Raw genomic sequence first — 18,034 nt, forward strand, 5'->3', positions numbered from 1 at the left:
TGGGGTTTTCTTAACATCTTAATTCAATTTGCTGGAAGAAACTCAGCTTAAGCTGAGCCTGCTTTTAAACTGAGCAAGGCAGGATTGAGTTTTCCAGGGAATTGAGTTCAGGCTTATTTTTCCAGCTTTTTTTTGGTGTTTTTCTCCTCTTTCAGATTTCCCTAGCCCATTTTTTTTTCCTGTGGCAGCACAGCCAACCTCTGCATTGACTCCGGGAAACTGGAAGGAATTTTAGCCAAATTGATTCTTCTTCATCAATTATTGGAGTATTTTGGATGGTTTTTAACCGTGTCCATCAATGTTAAAACCTTGGCTGTGCTGGTTAATCCTGACCACCCCTTAGAATAATTTTATTAAACCCTTTTAAAAAATTACATTTAATACTAAAATTCAAGTTATTTAGGCCTTAAATATTTGGGTTGTTTGGAGTGCGTTTCTGGCAAATATTAATCCCCATTTATTTCTCTCCTGGTGTCTCCCAGGAACATCCACACCCCAAATTTCTTGCCTCAGCCTCTTCCAGAATAACAAAGAATTCTTTCAAAATTCTTTCCATCTTCATCCACACAAGCTCCAGGTGTTCACCTAGCAAATATCAGCATTTTTTGGGAAAAGAAAACCAGGTAAAAGTGACCCAAAAAAACCCTCTGGATTTCAGTGTAGTAGTGTAAATAGTTTATTTGATTTTATGGCAGGAACAGACCAGGAAAGGAACGTGAACTGCTTTAGAAACACTTCTAATCTTGCTAAGAAGCAGATCTATGACTAGAAAAATATTAAAGAGAACATGCCAGCTTGGCTTTCATTCTGGGCTTTTATTATAAAAATACCTTTGAGCTGAAGAAAATGAGATTTAGTGCTTATACCCCAACAAGTGCTGAAATTTGAAATTCAAATTATCCAATTTTCTTTGATCCAAACGCTCATTCCAACAGTGGCATGTTCTCTTTAGCAGGTCAAGTACACAGTGCTGTAAATGCAAAACTTGGCAGTTTTTCAAGGAAAAATTCCTGGAAATTGGTCAATGTGGTAACTCTGAGTCCAAAACTGTCCTTTTAGTTAAATATAAAAACAAAAACTATAAGTTAAAATAACATTCAGATTGTATAGCACAGGCTTGATGCATTTATTTTCTTTTAAACAATATTTACAATATTACCCAGAGGCTAAATTGGGGGGAAGTGTAAAAACCATAAAAAACTGCACCAATTTTGTAGCAAAATATCTGTACATTTAAAAACAGATTATCATATAACTACACATTATCCAGGGGAAAAAAAAAAAAAAAAAAAAAAACAGGGACCTTCACCAGTGGTTCACAGGAGCACAATGGAAAAGGGCAAAGAAATTCAGTGGTTAAATACTATACAAGAAATTTTACAATTAACAGATGGATGAGCCCAGGCAGGGAAGCTGGAAGTTAATGGGATTTGGGAAGGATGAATTTCTCCTCAGTCCAGCTCTTCCCAACTCCTGGCTGCTGCTGGCAGGGAGTGGGATCCATCCTGATCCCGCTGCTCCGGGGCACAGGGAGGGGCACCGTGGTCCTAAATCTGCCCCCTGTCCCTTTGTAGGCTTGGAAAATGCCATGGAGAACCTGAACCCGACTGGGAGTTTCAGGCTGGGCTTCCCTCCCAAAGGAGCCTCAGCAGGGATCTGAGCCGGAGCAGGGCTGCAATCCCCCTGCCAGGAACTGGACTGCACTGGTCCTCAGAGCCTAATACTGATTACTGGGTGTTAATTGCTTAGTGCTAATTAATAAATACGCTGTTATCAAAATGCTGCCTGCCTCGGCCACCCAGCCAAAGCCCTGGAACATCCCAAACCCCCGCGCTGGGCTGGGGCACCTCCTGTTCCAGTCCTAGCCCTGGGACTGCGGGCCCGCCTTCCATGTGGAGGCTGCATGGGCTGGGAAAAGGGCTGGTTTATTCCTTGAGATTATTTTAATTCCAGGCACAGAAAGCCCTCAAATGTCTTTGTTTGTAGATTGAATTAAAAAAGAGCTGTTAAGTGCAGCTGAAGGCCGGGCCTGCCCCTCGGCCCAGCGTTAAAAGCCAAGCATGTCCCAGTATTCCCAGTATTCCCAGTTTCCAACCAGTCAGGCCCACGGGAGCCCTTGCTCTCACCAACCCAACCCCCCAACCCAACCCCTATTTTACATTTTGGTTACAAATCCTGCAGAGTCTCGGCAGAGTCCGGAGAAACCCAACCAAGCCCAATCCTATTGCTTGGATCCGTCGGAGCAGGAGCTTCCATTTGAGGCACTTGGCGCGGAGAGCCCGGCGCGGGGCCGGGGTCCCTGCGGAGGAGGAGGAGGAGGAGGATGAGGATGAGGAGGTCGGTGTTCCCCGGCGCGGGCGGGACGCGCCCGGCCCGCGGCTCACATGGCCAGCTCGGCGCCGTTGGAGCGCAGCCCGTGCTCGTCGAAGCGGCGGCGCACGCTCCTCCTCAGCGCGTCGGCCCGGCGGTACGGCTGGTTCCGGAGATCTGCGGGGAGCCGGCAGTCAGCAGCGCCCCGCGGGACACACGGACGCGCGGACGGCACGACAGACGCTAGAAGGCCCGCTGGAAGCCAGTCAAAGCAGCTTGTGGAGCACGGGAGCGGGGAAGGATGGCTGTGCTCGAGCTACGCGCCCCAGCGGCCGGTTAATACTGGTGGGATTGGGGTGCTGGTGGGAATGGTGCTGTGGGAATCTCCTCACAGCTCTCACCAAGGCCACATCGAGCCCAGCCAGGTGGTTTGGGATGTTCCTGCACGTTCCCACACACCTGAGCTGGAGGATGTTCCTCATGGCGGGTGTGTGACCCTAGCTGAGGCATGCCGGGATGGATTTAAGATCCATACATCCCCTTTAGCATGGAATGTTCAGGTTGGCAAGGCCCTCCAAGATGTAAAGGAGGTGTCCTGGGAAAAGCAGCTGGCACTGGGTTGGGATTCTCCAGCTGCATTCCATGGATGAAGTGATGTTTAATCAGCCAAAGGAGGGGAGAGCTCGGGAGGGAACACTGAGCATGGGGTGGGAGGATGGATGGATGGATGGATGGATGGATGGATGGATGGATGGATGGATGGATGGATGGATGGATGGATGGATGGATGGATGGATGGATGGATGGATGGATGGATGGATGGATGGATGGATGGAAGAGGGAGAAAACTGATGGATGGGATGGTGGAAGCCCATTACAGGTGCTACATGTGCTGTCACCTGTGCATCTACAAGAGAACAGGCACTAAAGACAATTCCGGTTCAAATACTGGTCTCCTGGCCAACAAATTTGTCTTGGATTGGGCAAATCCCTCAGATTTCCTGGATAACTTGTGTTGGGGGTCACATAGAACTCCCAAACTTCTCAGCTCTCCCCTCTCCACACCTGGAATTGGAGATTGTCCACTTCATGCAGAACCCAACTGTGGGGCTGCAACACTAGGGAGGAAACTGTTTTGGGCTAGACTTGAAGAGAAATGGCCAAAACAGAGTGTGATGGTGATGACCTACCAACAGCACCTCGGGACAAGATTATTTTGGGCTCAGCTTGAATTAAAATGGCCAAAATGGGGTGTGAAGATGGTCACCGACCAACAGCACTTGAGGACAAAACTGTTTTGGGCTCAACTTGAGAAGAAGTGGCCAAAACAGTGTGATGATGGTCACCAGCCAACATCCTGTGGATCCCTGCACCTCCAGAGGTGAAAATCAAGGATCTGGGTCTCAAGTGGCCTCAAGGGTCTCACCAGTATTAGCTCAGCCACATCTACCACCAGCTGCCTGGCACAGAGAGAGAGGAGGAAGCCAAGTAAAAAGAGATGCTTGCCAGCTCTGGGAATCCTCCACCACGGCTGTGCTAGAAGAAATCCTTACCCTCGAGTGAACATTGGGAAATTTAGTGATATTATTCTTCTTTAGGGCTAAACAGAAAAAAAACAAAAACAAAAAACAACAAAGAAAAAAAAACAAACAGAACACAAAAAAATGATGGTTAAGTAAAAAAATGGGATGGAGAATGAAGAGCAAGTCAAGTCAGTGTTCAAACCTCCCGGGCAGAAACCACAGAGCAAGAGGGGTTAGATGGGGCAGGAGGGACAGGAGGCTGCTCCCTAGCCCAGTTCCAAGCTGCTTTGAAGGTTGGCTCCAGAAAGAGAACACAGAGAGAACCCGGAAGAGCACAGAACCATGGAGTGGGTTAGTTTGTGCATTTATTGGCAGCACTGATGGAGTTACACAGGGAACAGTGGGAGGAACACTGCTGGCTTCTTAAGCTGAGTCCTTAATGAGGACAACAGTGTCCAGGGCCATGCTGGGTGACGGACACCACGATGGGAATCAGTTCCATGTCAGGTTTGCACTGACGCCATTCTGGTGGTTCTGCCCCGTATTCCCAAATCCCAGCCCTGCTCCCCACTCCCCTGCTCCACACACTGAGCCCAGCCTCATTCACAGAGAATTCCTGATCCCATCAAATAAAGCTGGCATGGAACTGGCATGGAATAAAAGAGTTAAATATGGACGTGACAGAACAAGGAGAGATTTCACCCCGCTGTTCCACCCCATGCAGCTGAACATGCAGGGGCTCATTAGGATTCCTACACCACCCCATGGGTGTCATTCCCGAGCCAGAAGCCATCCCCAAGGCCATTCCCAAGGTCCATGCAGCCCGGAATTCACTCGCAGGTGCCACATGCACGGCACCCCGAGGTGACACCAGCCAGGTGAGCTGTCACTGCTTGGGCTCCTCAGCCCTTGCACTGCAGGAGCCTCATCCCAGTGACTCCCAGCTTGCTGTTCTATGGGACACGAGGACAGCCAGATGGAATGGGATGGGAACAGGGATGGGATGAAGAGGACGTGCAACAGAGGGGACACCACTACAAAGTCAGGAGGACGCTGGACACCACTACACACTCAACAGTCACAGACTCCTGGCTGAGATCCGCACAAACAAAGTGGCAAAAAGTCTACAGCGACCTTCCTGGTTTCTAAGAGCGTCAGGTGTGAAAGAGGGAGAGTTTAGTAATGGAATTCCTCAGGGACAACAGGGTCGCAGAAGAACCGAGAGCCGCGCTTGGCGCTTCGGGCGGTGAACGGCACCGTCTTCAGCACTGCATGGGAACAACAACAGCCACACACAAACCACGGTCAGCCTGCTCCAGCAGGGCACACCTCAGGGCTCCCTCTGGGACACTGGGACACGCTCCAGCCTGCTCCTCACTGGCCCTGGGACAAGGTGGCCCTGAGGCTTCAGGAGGTATTTCATCCACTCGTGGAATCCCAGCCTGGTTTGGGTGGGAAGGGAGCTTAAACTCATCCCATCCCAGCCTGCCATGGCAGGGACACCTTCCACTGCTGCTCCAAGCCCTGTCCAGCCTGGCCTTGGGCGCTGCCAGGGATCCAGGGGCAGCCACAGCTGCTCTGGGCACCCTGTGCCAGGGCCACTCCACCTGCCCAGCCAGGAATTCCTGCCCAATCCCTGACCCGTCCTTCACCTTAAAGCCATTCCCCCTCTATATAAAATAATTGCCTTGGAGATCTTGCTTTCAGGCGTGCTACAGGTTTGTGGGAATACCTTGGCGTTTGGGATGATCTGGGTTGGAAGGGACCTTAAATCCCACCCGGTGTCACCCCAGCCATGGGCAGGGACACCCTCCACTGTCCCAGAGTGCTCCAAACCCCATCCAGCCTGGCCTGGAGCACTCCCAGAGATGGGGAGGTGCAGGATTTACTGGGAGATCTCCAGGGAGGGGGAGGTGACCTTGGTCCTACCTGACCTTCCATGCCTGACCTTTCCTCCTCCATGACTTGAGGTCCCAAAATGGGCAAATTCAGGCACAAGAGTGCAGGAAATGTTTAATTGGAGCCTGGCACCCTCTCCCCTAGATGGTTTTTTCCATAGGGATGGGCATCTGCCACACAATCTGTTCCTTCCACAGAGCAGGAAAACCATTTTTCCAATTAAATGGAGTCCCAGGAGTCCGGAGGAGTTGTGGAAGCAATGCCAGGTTGGATATTATTGCCACCCTGCCCTTTAAATGAGCAATGTTATCTCAGGGCCATTAATCAAGGTTAAAAGGAGTTGGGCAAGCTTCACACACTTCATCCAATTGGGCAAAATTTCCCTGGCTTCCTTAGTGAGGGATCAAAGAGCTCTCCTGCCCTTCTGCAGGAAAAACTCCTGTGGAAAACTTCCAGGAGCAGTTGGCAAAGACTTTTATTTTTGGGCTCTGTGCAAGGAAATGGAGTTTGTGAAGCTCCTGAGGTGTTAAATCATTTTCCTTCCACACCACAGGTGAAAAACATGTGGAAAACTCCCCGTTCTGCAATCCCAGAAGCTGGAAGTGTTAAAAAGGATTTCATTCCTGGGAAAGATGCAGTTCAGGTGGCTCCCTCAATCAGCAAACATTTGCAGCCAAGTCCTGACTGTGCCTGGCTGCACCAGGGGCTGTGTCCCTTCCCTCTGGGATCAGCAGGAAAACCTGGAGCAGTTTGGGGTTGCTGGGGGCTGACTGAGGGATTTCTGGGATCAATTTTAATGAGAACAGAGGCTCTTCATCCTGACCCTGATCCCATTTGTGGGGAGTAAAAAGGGATCTGGGACAGATCCACGGGGCTGGCATCAGGCACTCCCTGCCTGCCCTACAACCCTGCGGATGTCCCCCAGGCTGGAAGAGAAGGAGCAGAACCTTCTGCACTTGCTCCACAGCACACAAGCAGGAGGGGAGCAGAGGAGGGGGGCAGATCCCCAGGGCACGGCTGGGATGGCAGCTGGCACAGGTACCTGTGATGATGTCCTCGATGGCGCCGTCCTTGCCCTCGTACACGTGCCGGTTGTCCTTGACCTGCCGGCGCCGCAGCTCCGCGATCAGCTCCTGCTGCTGCCGCTTGCTCTTGTGGGATGGGGACTGGGACACACAGGGCACGGTCAGCAGGGAGCTGTCCCCCTCCTGGGCTGCTTCTGAGCCTCACTCACCCCTGGGAACTGCCATTCCCACCCATTCCCAAGGCTGTGAACAGCCTCGTCCTCCTCCTCCTCTCTTTCTCCTCTTCCTCATCGTCCTCCCCCCAATTCTTCTCCTATACTCTTCTCCTCCTCCTTCTCCTCTTTCACATCCTGCTTTTCTTTTCCTTCTCCTCTTTCTCCTCCTGTTTTTCTTTTCCTTCTCCTCCTCCTTCTCTTCTTTTCCTCCTTCTCCTCCTTTCTTGCTCCCGCTCCATGGAGAAGTCAGGGAAGGATGAAGTTTAGCTCATTGCAACTTTCCACCTATTTAGTTTTCCTTCATTTTGCCAACTTCCAAAGCAGCAGAACACACATTGGAACTTTTCCAGCCCATCCCAGTTCCCTCCATAAAAACTTCCAGACTCTTTGTAGGCAACTACAGTTCCTCACTTGGAGCTGAGGTTGCTGAAAATCAGGAACCCAATCCCACCTGGAAGCTGTGTCTGTGCCATACCTTTTGGTCCTGTTGCTCCATCAACGCTTCTTGCTCCATGAGTTTTTCCATTAAGGCCTGTTCCTGCTTTTTCCTCAGCTCATTCTCTTCCTCTGCTTGCTGTTTGTGAGAAAATCCATGGGTTAGAGATCCATGGGGAGCCAGGGAGGAATGGGATCTGTGCCACCGTGGGGCTTTCTGAGGGAGGGACAGGACAAGGACAAGAAAGGAGAAGGAGAAAGGAGAAGAAGGGGGAACAGAGAAGAGAAGAGAAGAGAAGAGAAGAGAAGAGAAGAGAAGAGAAGAGAAGAGAAGAGAAGAGAAGAGAAGAGAAGAGAAGAGAAGAGAAGAGAAGAGAAGAGAAGAGAAGAGAAGAGAAGAGAAGAGAAGAGAAGAGAAGAGAAGAGAAGAGAAGAGAAGAGAAGAGAAGAGAAGAGAAGAGAGAGAGAAAGAGGAGGAGGAGGAGGAGGAGGAAGAGTATAGGAGGAGAAGAAGTTGGGGAAGGACAAAGAGGATGAGGAGGAGAAGGAGGAGAAAGGAAAGGAAAGGAAAGGAAAGGAAAGGAAAGGAAAGGAAAGGAAAGGAAAGGAAAGGAAAGGAAAGGAAAGGAAAGGAAAGGAAAGGAAAGGAAAGGAAAGGAAAGGAAAGGAAAGGAAAGGAAAGGAAAGGAAAGGAAAGGAAAGGAAAGGAAAGGAAAGGAAAGGAAAGGAAAGGAAAGGAAAGGAAAGGAAAGGAAAGGAAAAGAAAGGAAAAAGAAGGAGGAGAAAGAAGGAGGAGAAAGAAGGAGGAGAAAGAGGAGGAGGAGGAGAAGGAAGAGTATAGGAGGAGAAGAAGTTGGCAGAGGACAAAGAGGAGGAGGAGAAAGAGAAGGAAGAGGAGGACAAGGACAAGGGAGCTCTGGTTTACCTTGTAGGCCTTCACAAAGCGGACAAACACCGGGAAGAAGACCGAGGGTGGGGTTGTCTTGGGATTCTCCCCGAAATACTTCACAGCATCATCGAAGGCATCCTGCAACAGCCCAGCCTCAGTGCCATGCACACCTCCCAGGCACCCTCCTCATCCCCAGCATTCCATGGAAACACAGCCCATCCCTGGTGTCACCCCCCTCACCACAGATCCCGGGAGCACAGCAGTACCTGGGCTATTTTGGCATCATCCTGGAGCTTCTTGAGCTTGCCCTCGTTGCTCTGGATGAAGTCCTTGAGCATGGTGTTGTGGTCGTGCATGGTGTACTCGCGCTTGGTCAGCTCCAGGCCCCGCTGCAGCTCCTTCACGTCCAGCAGGACGTTCTCCAGAGACACTGGGGAGAGGTACAGGAATGCTGAGCGTGCCAGCTGTGCCAGGAATGTCCCAGCAGGGCAGGGCAGGGCACAGGAGGGGCTGTACCTGCTGCTGCCTTCTCCACGTAGTGCAGCTCGTTGTAGAACAGGGCCACGTGCTGGTACTTCTCCTTCACCACGTTGGAGATGTAGTGCAGCAGCGTCTGCTTCCGGTCCGTGGACTTGGTCTCCAGCAGCTGGGAGCAGCAGGAACCATGTGGGGAGCAATGGGACTCACTGGGGTGCTCCAGCGTGTGCTCCATGCTGGGAACCACCAGTGGAGTCCCCAGCAGCCACCTGGGTCACCAGGACCTTCTGAAGGGCCATGGGGTTGGGATAGAGAGGCTGGAAAACTGGGCAAGGATCTGGGGTGATGAACATGAGCCCAGGGGTGCCCAGCTGGGCAGGAGGCCCTGGGCTGTGCCAGCCCTGGTGTGACACAGCCCCAGGGCAGTGCCCGTCCCTGTGCTGGCACTGCTGGGGCACCGCCAGGGCTGGGGACAGCTCTGGGACAGGAGGGACCCTGAGGGGCTGGAGCGGGGCCAGGGAAGGGAACGGAGCAGGGAAGGGCTGGAGAATCCCTGAAGGAGCTGGGCAGGGGCTGCAGAATCCCTGAGGGAGCCGGGCAGGGGCTGCAGAATCCCTGAGGGAGCCGGGCAGGGGCTGCAGAATCCCTGAGGGAGCCGGGCCGGGGCTGCAGAATCCCTGAGGGAGCCGGGCAGGGGCTGCAGAATCCCTGAGGGAGCCGGGCCGGGGCTGCAGAATCCCTGAGGGAGCCGGGCAGGGGCTGCAGAATCCCTGAGGGAGCTGGGCAGGGGCTGCAGAATCCCTGAGGGAGCCGGGCAGGGGCTGCAGAATCCCTGAGGGAGCCGGGCAGGGGCTGCAGAATCCCTGAGGGAGCCGGGCCGGGCTCACCTGGAGCACAGGAGGATCCCCAGGGATCTTTTCCCTCTCTGGAATTCCCTGCCAGGAGGGCACAGCCGGGGGGAACAGGGACAGGAGCAGAGGGAACGGCCTCAGGCTGGCCCAGGGCAGCTCAGGGGGACACAGCAGGAATTTCCCCATGGAAAGGGGGCTCAGGGAATGGAATTGGAGGGATTTCAGAGGTCTGTGGATGTGGCACTGGGGACATGGGGCAGTGCTGGGGACGGTTGGACTCCATGGTCTTGGAAGGTTTTTCCAGCCTCAAGAACTGCACAGCTCCAATTCCCAGCTGGTGCCCACAGCACACTCCTGCTTTTCTTACCAGGTCTAAGCTCTGCAGCTTAAATCCATACACAGCCCCTCGTTTGCTGCTGTTCATGTAATTCCCAAGAGCCAGGATGATCTGCCAGGATGAAACAGAGCAGAGCAGGAATTCTCAGGACAAATTCCTGGAAGTTAGACACCCCTAGGACAGCTGAGACCAGACCTACCTCCAGGATTTTCTTGAGTTTTTGGGATGACTTTATGGAGACAGAGGCAGCAATTATGGCGTGGAGTTGCTGTGGGGAAACACAGAGAGAGCTTTGGTTAATGCACATCCAGCCAGGAGAAACATGAACATCCAAACACTCACATCCTGGAAAAAACCTTCCTGGTTTTCATCCATACCACGGGAAAGAGCACTGATGTCCCTCTGCCATGTAGCCAGGCTGGGAGAGCTGGGAATGTTCCCCTGGAGCAGGGAAGGCTCCAGGCAGAGCTCACAGCCCCTGGCAGGGCCTGAAGGGGCTCCAGGAGAGCTGAGAGGGACTGGGGACAAGGGATGGAGGGACATGAGCCAGGGAATGGCTCCCAGTGCCAGAGGGCAGGGATGGATGGGACACTGGGAACTGGGAATTCCTGGCTGGGCTGGGATTGCCAGAGCAGCTGGGGCTGCCCCTGGATCCCTGGAAATGTCCCTGGGATTCAGTGAATGTTCCTCTGCCCTGACACCCCAGGATTCCTAACCCAGATTTACCCCCCTCAGATGTAAATAAGGATTCACATTCCAACCCCTACAGCTGTCCCAGGCATTCAGGCTGGATGAACACAATTCCAAGGGCCCATGGACCAGCACCAAGAGTAACTTTTCCCAGCAATATTGCTTTGAGGCTGCCCAGGCTCCCCGGGGAATGGGCGCATTCCCAAGAGCTCCAGGAGTGTCTGGACAGCACTCCAAGGGATGGCCAGGTGGGGTTTTGGGGTGTCTGTGCAGGGCCAGGGGCTGGATCCACGATCCCCTGGTCCCTCCCAGCTGTGGAAATTCCCCGCTCCCCTCACCGGGGTGAGCATCTGGATGCTCTCGGCGAAGTTGCCGATGAAGGCCATGATGGTCATCTTCTGCATCAGCCTCTCGATCTTGCTGAACTGCATCATGAACCTGTCCTCGTCCGACAGGTTCTCCAGGGGCTTCCTCTCCCTCTCGTAGAGCCTCAGCACCTTCACCTCGTTCTCCGTGGGCAGGAACCGCATCAGGCACTCCACGAAATCCACCGGCAGCGTCTTCAGGTCAAAGCTGAGGGAAAATCCCAGAAAAGGGAGTGGGGACAGAGCTCCAGGCCAGGCCATGGATGTGCCTCTGCCACGGGACCGGGCTGGGAGAGCTGGGAATGTTCCCTGGAGAAGGGAAGGCTCCAGGCAGAGCTCACAGCCCCTGGCAGGGCCTGAAGGGGCTCCAGGAGAGCTGCAGAGGGACTGGGGACAAGGGATGGAGGGACAGGAGCCAGGGAATGGCTCCCAGTGCCAGAGGGCAGGGATGGGTGGGACATTGGGAACTGGGAATTCCTGGCTGGGCTGGGATTGCCAGAGCAGCTGGGGCTGCCCCTGGATCCCTGGCAGTGCCCAAGGCCAGGCTGGATGGGGTTTGGAGCACCCTGGGACAGTGGGAGGTGTCCCTGGATGGACTGGATGGGCTTTAAGGTCCCTCCCAACCCAGAGCAGTCTGGGACTCAGCTCCACAAGAAGAAAAGCAAAGAAGCAGCTGTGAAGCTCCTCCTGCCCTGCCCATGCAGATGGGAACAGGATCCAAGGATAATGGGAATGATGCTGTTTCCATTTTCAAACATGTGGCCATTCCCCCACCCCTCCAGGCTCACTTTTCCAGGGAAAAGAGGTGGGGAGGAGCAAATATTGGTATTTAAATGGCCCAGAGCTCCCTAAAGCCCAACTGCTGAACATGCCAGGACCTGGAGCAGGTTTGGGTCATTCTCAGCCAAAGGCAAAGCTTGTGTATCCATATTTGGAGACATTCCTTAAGGGAGGAGTGGGAGATGTTTGCCATGGCCAGGTTGAGTCTGGATGGATTTGGGATCAGCCCCAAGAAGCAGCTCCTGTCCCAGGAGCAGGGAAGGATCCATATCAGTTCCTGAAGCCGCTCCACAAACCTAATTCCATGCAAAATCTGCTCCAACACCTGGAGTATACCCATACTTCACGGAGCAAACCAGGAGAGCTGCCTCCTCCTGGGTTCCCTCTGGATTTTGCTCACTGGGACAGGAAACACCGTGGAGCTGCCATGGCAAACTGGACAGGCTGGAAGGAGCTGCCTTAATAAAGGAAGTGCTGGTTTGTCCAACCCCAACAGTGATTCAGCAGCACAAATCCAACTCTGATTTCTGGGAATGCACCACCATGGAATGTTTTCCATCAGCCTGGGGCAGGGTCCCTTGGCTGCACTCACACGTGGATGGCTTTGCAGATCTCGTCCGCCGTCTTGCCGGCCTTGCGCAGCGTGATGGCCAAGTTCTTGGCTCTGTTGGCATCCAGCAGTGTCACCTTGTTGGAGCCTTTCTGAGGGATCTTCTGCTTGCTGGAGGTCAGGTCCATGGCTGGGCCCTGCGCTTTCGTTTTGAATATCTCCTCAAATTCATCCACGTTTAGATCCTGGAAAGGAAAGGAAAGGATTTATCCCGCAGGGAACAATTAAACCCTCATCCAGGACTGCAGGGAAAGCCTTGTGGTGGCTGAGACAGGGTCATGGAATCATGGAATGGTTTGGGTTGGAATGTTAAAGCTCATCCCAGTTCTACCCCCAGCTATGGGCAGGGACAACTTCCACCAGCTCGAGTTTTTCCAACCCTGTCCAACCTGGCTTTGGAGCCCAGAGAGCTCTGTCACAGGCTGAGGGATGGAAGGAACACACTCCTGAGCTGGGATGAGGAATTCTGGCCAGAACCCAGAAATCCAGCACCAAACAGCTCTGCACAGGTTCAGAAATTCAGGAAAACATTGGTGAGCCCTGGTGCTTTATCCAGCCATGGCTAAAGCATCCATGGAATGAGCCCTGTCCCAGAGTGACTGCTGTGCCCTGGAGAACTTCCCACTCCCCACAATTCCCTGACAGGAGGGGACAGCCAGCTTTGCTCCCAGGGAACAGGGACAGGAGGAGAGCAAATGGAACCAGGCTGCTCCAGCAGAGCCTTAGTTGGATTTTAGGCAATATTGGATATTGGCAAGTGTGGGCAGGCCCTGGAAGGGGCTGGAGCCCCCATTCCTGGGGGGATTTAACCTCTGTGGATGTGGCATTGGGGACAGGGGGCAGTGCTGGCCCCAGGGCTGGACTGGGCGGTCAGAGAGGCTTTTCCAAGGCAAACATTCCCAGTGTGGAATGCAGGCTGTGCAGGGCAGCAGGGAGGGAAGGAGCAGGGCACCTCGAGGATGCGCTCGTCATCGATCTCGTTGAAGACGGTGCCGTTGATCTGGTTGGGCTTCAGCGCCACCCAGTTGAACACGGGCATGCGGAACTTGGTCTTGATGGGCTTCTTGATCTTCACAGCTGGGGACAGACAGGGGCAGCTCCTGAGAAAGCGCCTGGGAACGCCCTGACAGCTCCCCAGCCCTGGGCAAGGACTGGGCTGAGCTGACTGTCCCACTGAGACCTGGAAAGGTGGCACTGCCTGCAGGGCTGCTGGAGAGGGGAGCCCCAGCCCTCAGCAGGGCTCTGCAAACCTCCCAAAGGGAAATCTGGGATCCCTGTAGCCCCACCAGCTGCCTGGGCTGATCTGAACTCCCAGGCTCTGCCCAAACTCCATGGGAAAGGAAGAGAGTGGGTGAATTCAGCCCTGTGCTGTTGCTGGCAGAGCCCACTCTGAGCTGTGTCACAAACAGGTGACAGGAATGGAAAAATGCCCCGTTCCCAAAGGTTTGGGAAATGGGATTTGGGGAAACTGCAGCAGGCCACTTCTCAGCAGGTTTGAGTTTCAAGGCCAAAGGGATGAGCTGCAGCAAAGCTGGGCTTTAACAGGGGTTTAAAGCCAGGTTTTAATTCCTGTGCTGTGCAAATCCAAGTCATTTGGGAACTCTGGAGTAATTTAGGAATTTAAACAGAGGAGCTGTGAAAATGAAACCTGGAAATGAGACCTGACTGAGCAAGGGAACAACCCTATTTCTATTTCTATTTCTATTTCTACTTCTATTCCTATTCTTATATCTATTCCTATTCTTATATCTATTCCTATTCTTATATCTATTCCTATTCTTATATCTATTCCTATTCCTATTCCTATATCTATTCCTATTCCCATTCCCATTCCATTCCCATTCCTATTCCTGTTCCTATTCCTGTTCCTGTCCCTATTCCATTCAATCTGGAAGCCACATGTATAATTTCCATAATCCAGTTCCCATTTCCTTTTCCTTACATGAGAACACAAATTTGCTCCTTGCTACAAAATCAATGAATTAAAGTTCATCAATCAACGTTTTGCTCCTGAATTACTCCCCAGAAAATCCGGCAAACATGGAACAGAAACCTTGGTCCTGCAGTGCTGGACACTAAGTGGGGTAACAGGGAATACACAGAATATTCCAGTGGGAATTTTGGGAACTGTATTTATCCAGCTTGTGGTCATCTACACTAAACAGGGTTTTGCTCTCTGCTTAATTGATGGGGTTACTTAAAATAATTCCTAAAAGAAAAGAAGGAACAGCTTTGAACACCCATGGAAAAAGGAAATTTTCTACTTGTGCACACACTGGAATGGATAATTAACTGCTCCAGGTTATTCCAGGACAGGGAAGGCAGGAATGCCTTGTGGCAAAGATAATGGAGCTCAGAACCCCTTCAGATTCCCATTCCTCCTCCTCCTCCTTTCCCGAGCTCTGGGTGCCCAAATCCCAAGGGCTGGCTCCAACCTCCCCCTGCCCATCCCCTGGGTACCCCCAGGTTCCCTGGACACCCCCAGGACACAGGCAATGCCAGGATAAGGAATACTTAGCAGGAAGGAACCTACAGAAGAGCTTGATGGGCCCATCTTAGCAGGAAGCAGAGGGAACAGAGAAACAAGTGTTAGGAGAGGTCAGAGAAGCAGCATTTGTTATTTCCCAACTCCCCTCGGCCCCACAGCGTCCCTGCCCTGGGAATGCTCCTCCCTGCAGAGCCCCTGCACCCAGAAAAAGCAATTCCAGCCCCATTCCCTCGGAATTCCCACTGAAAAATGGGATCTGCAGCCCAGCAGCCCCCAAGGGATCAGCCTTGGGGCTGGATTTTCCTACAGAACACCCTGGGACCCTCTGAGCCAGGATGCTTCTTGTCTTCCAAGGAACCTTTCAAGGCTGTAATATTTAAGTAGATTTTTTTTGTCTTTAACAAAGCTCTTAATGAGAGTCTCTTCCTTTGGACTCCTAACGAGCTCTGGAGATTTCTGGGGACACCAGTGAGCCCTGAGACAGCAGGCAGGAGGCGGTGACTAAAACACGGCTAAGGATGGGCAGCACATTGTTCTTCCTTCCAAAAAATCCCCAAATTTCACCTCTTCTTCCCAAATTTCCACCAAAAATTTCACAAATTTTGCACTGATACTTCTTCTCAGAAGAAATCAAACCCATATTCTGTCAAACATAAACCGACCCTGTTTATAAAACATTTTTGGTGTGAGTTTTGCTGCACTGGAGAATCCAACTGTTCCAGACCAAATCTAATCCGTTGGGTTGATAAATCCCAGAATCTCCCAGTGGTTTGGGGCGGGAGGAACATTGAGGATTACCCAGTTCCCCCATCCCAGGCTGCTCCAAGCTGGACACTTCAGGGACGCGCGGAGCAGCCGCAGCTCCTCCGGGCAACCTCAGAGAGCCCGGAATTCTCCTTCCTTCCACTGCCAGGAGCTCCTCATCCCCACCCCGGTGAGGAACAACGGGTTTGTGTAGGGAGGAGCTCCTGAGGGAGCTTTACCTGCCAGGCCGGAGTTGAAGACCACGGTGGGCGAGGCCGTGCCGGGCAGGGGCGGAGCTGAGGGCGGCGGCGGCGGCAGCGGAGCCGCGGGGGCTGCGTCCGGAGCTGGGCCCGGCAGAGGAGGAGGAGGAGGTGGTGGAGGAGGAGGAGGAGGTGGAGGAGGCACAGGCACTGCCACGGGGCCGTTGGGCACTGTGGGAGGGAGGGAAAGCGGAGTTATTGTGGAGGGAGGGGCACGGAGAAAGAGCCGCGGCATCCCCGCCATGTCCCCTCCTCACCCCGAGGGAGTAAAGGATGGAAAACCCCTTTTTTTAAATTACTTCCTAAAAGCCAGGCCATGTCTTCCAGCCTAAAGGGACTGACCCCAAGGTTTGGGACAGCAAATCCTGAGCATCCACACAGGAGGATTTTCCAGCCCCTTCCCTCCTGAGTTTAAATCACAGCCAGGATGTTTTTCCCCTATTTTGGGCCTGCTCTGCTGAGGAGTTGGAGTTTTCCATGGAAATCCGCTCTCCCAGCTCCTACACCTGTGCTAGGGGAATCCTCCTGGAAGCACAATCAGTGCCTGGTTCTCTCCCAGTTCAGAGCCCCAACAATCCCAAGGCTTTTTCCCAGTGAGCCTCCCCCAAACCATTCCCTGAGCCACCAAAGGCCTTCAGGGCCTGGAAGTGCCCTCAGGAAAGAAGGGCTCAGTATTTCCATCCATGGAGGGGGCAGCCAGGTGGGGGTCACCCTTTGCTCCCAGGGAACAGGGGCAGCAGAGAGGGAATGGCCTCAGGCATCAGGAGGAGTTTCCCCACGGGAAGGGTGGTCAGGCCCTGGAGCTGCCCAGGGGGGTTTGGTGCCCACAGCTGGGATCCCCCTCTCTCCTTCCTCACCTGCCTCAGGTGAGCCTGGCAGGGCGGGCAGGGGCGGTGGAGGTGGGGGCAGTGGCACTGAGGAGGCAGCTCCAGGTGTGGCACAGGTCCCTGGCACTGCCTCTCCTCCTGCTGGCACCATCCCGGAGCCCAGGGCCACGGGGAGGATGGAGATGTCCCCATCCCCTTTCTTCTGGATCTTGATGGTTCCCTGCTTCTCCAGCTCGTGGATCTTCTTCTCCAGCGTGGACTGGCGCTGGATGGCTTCCTCCTTCTCCTTCACCATCTTCCTCAGGGTGTGAACCTGGCTGTTGGCATCCTTGTAGATCTCCTGGAACGACACAGGAGCAGGGAACGTGCATTCAGAATCCCAAGGGCAGCACCAGAACAGCCTGATCCAGAGAAGGAATTGCATTGCATGTGCCCAGGGAAGCCCCCCAGAGAAATTCTGGGATTCTCCCACCCTTTGGGACCTCCACAGGTCCAAAACTCCCACCTGGAATGCTCCAGAGCGGGGGAATGAGATGTGCCCAGCTCACTCAGTGATTCCTGGCACACCCAGAGGGATTTCTGTCCATCCTTTGAGTGCACACACAAACAATTCCACTGGAATCTGCCCCAGGTTCAATACTGGGAAGCCAAGAGAATTCCCCTGCCCCAGGTCTGTGATCCCCACTCCTGCATCCTGAATCCCCCCAGGGCTTCCCTGTGGAACCCACTCACCCTGATCACGTCCAGTTCTTTGTTCCTTTGCATCAGTTGCTTTTCCAGTTCCACAATCTTGGCCATGGCTTCATTCTCCGTATCCTGGAGTTTTTCAGATAACTATCCAGCAAAAGAGAAATGGATTAAAGAACTGGAAAACTCAGGGTTTTATCCATCAAAATAAGAGGTTAAGAGGTATCCATGTTGGATAAATGGATAAATCATTGATATTGCAGGAAACCCTGAAGCCTTTCCTTGGGAAGTGAACAGATTCCTGTCTGAGATGGGAGACATCAAGTTGGAATGGGCTTGGAGCAGCCTGGGATAGTGAAAGGTGTCCCTGCCCATGGCAGGGGTTGAACTGGAGGGGTTTTAATGTCCCTGCCAACCCAAACCATTCCCTGGCTCCTACAGCACCTCAGAGGGGCAAACTCTGCACAGCGAGTTAAGAACATTATTTATTCCAAGTGATGGGAATACAGGGATGCTGAGAGAAGGAAAAGACTTTTCTCAGTTTTAAAGTAAGGAAAAACCCTTTTTTTATTATTTTCCAAAAGCCAGGCCATGTCTTCCAGCCTAAAGGAGATGACCCCAA

At 53.0% G+C, this 18,034-nt stretch overlaps 1 protein-coding gene across 1 annotated transcript in view; it reads right to left on the reverse strand.

The window, feature by feature from the left end:
• Positions 1 to 660: 660 nt before the first annotated feature.
• FMNL2 (formin like 2) overlaps positions 661 to 18,034 on the reverse strand; it is a 113,095-nt gene continuing 95,721 nt past the window's right edge. The window contains 14 exon segments of the mRNA XM_063161491.1: positions 661 to 2,487; positions 6,775 to 6,898; positions 7,448 to 7,546; positions 8,333 to 8,434; positions 8,563 to 8,726; positions 8,813 to 8,942; positions 9,992 to 10,072; positions 10,161 to 10,229; positions 10,990 to 11,224; positions 12,389 to 12,591; positions 13,359 to 13,483; positions 15,878 to 16,069; positions 16,756 to 17,065; positions 17,458 to 17,559. Of these exon segments, the coding sequence (XP_063017561.1) occupies positions 2,381 to 2,487; positions 6,775 to 6,898; positions 7,448 to 7,546; positions 8,333 to 8,434; positions 8,563 to 8,726; positions 8,813 to 8,942; positions 9,992 to 10,072; positions 10,161 to 10,229; positions 10,990 to 11,224; positions 12,389 to 12,591; positions 13,359 to 13,483; positions 15,878 to 16,069; positions 16,756 to 17,065; positions 17,458 to 17,559 (2,043 nt within the window). The 3' untranslated portion in view covers positions 661 to 2,380.

This window comes from Melospiza melodia, chromosome 8, assembly GCF_035770615.1.
Source record: "Melospiza melodia melodia isolate bMelMel2 chromosome 8, bMelMel2.pri, whole genome shotgun sequence".
Classification (NCBI taxonomy): Eukaryota; Metazoa; Chordata; class Aves; order Passeriformes; family Passerellidae; genus Melospiza; species Melospiza melodia.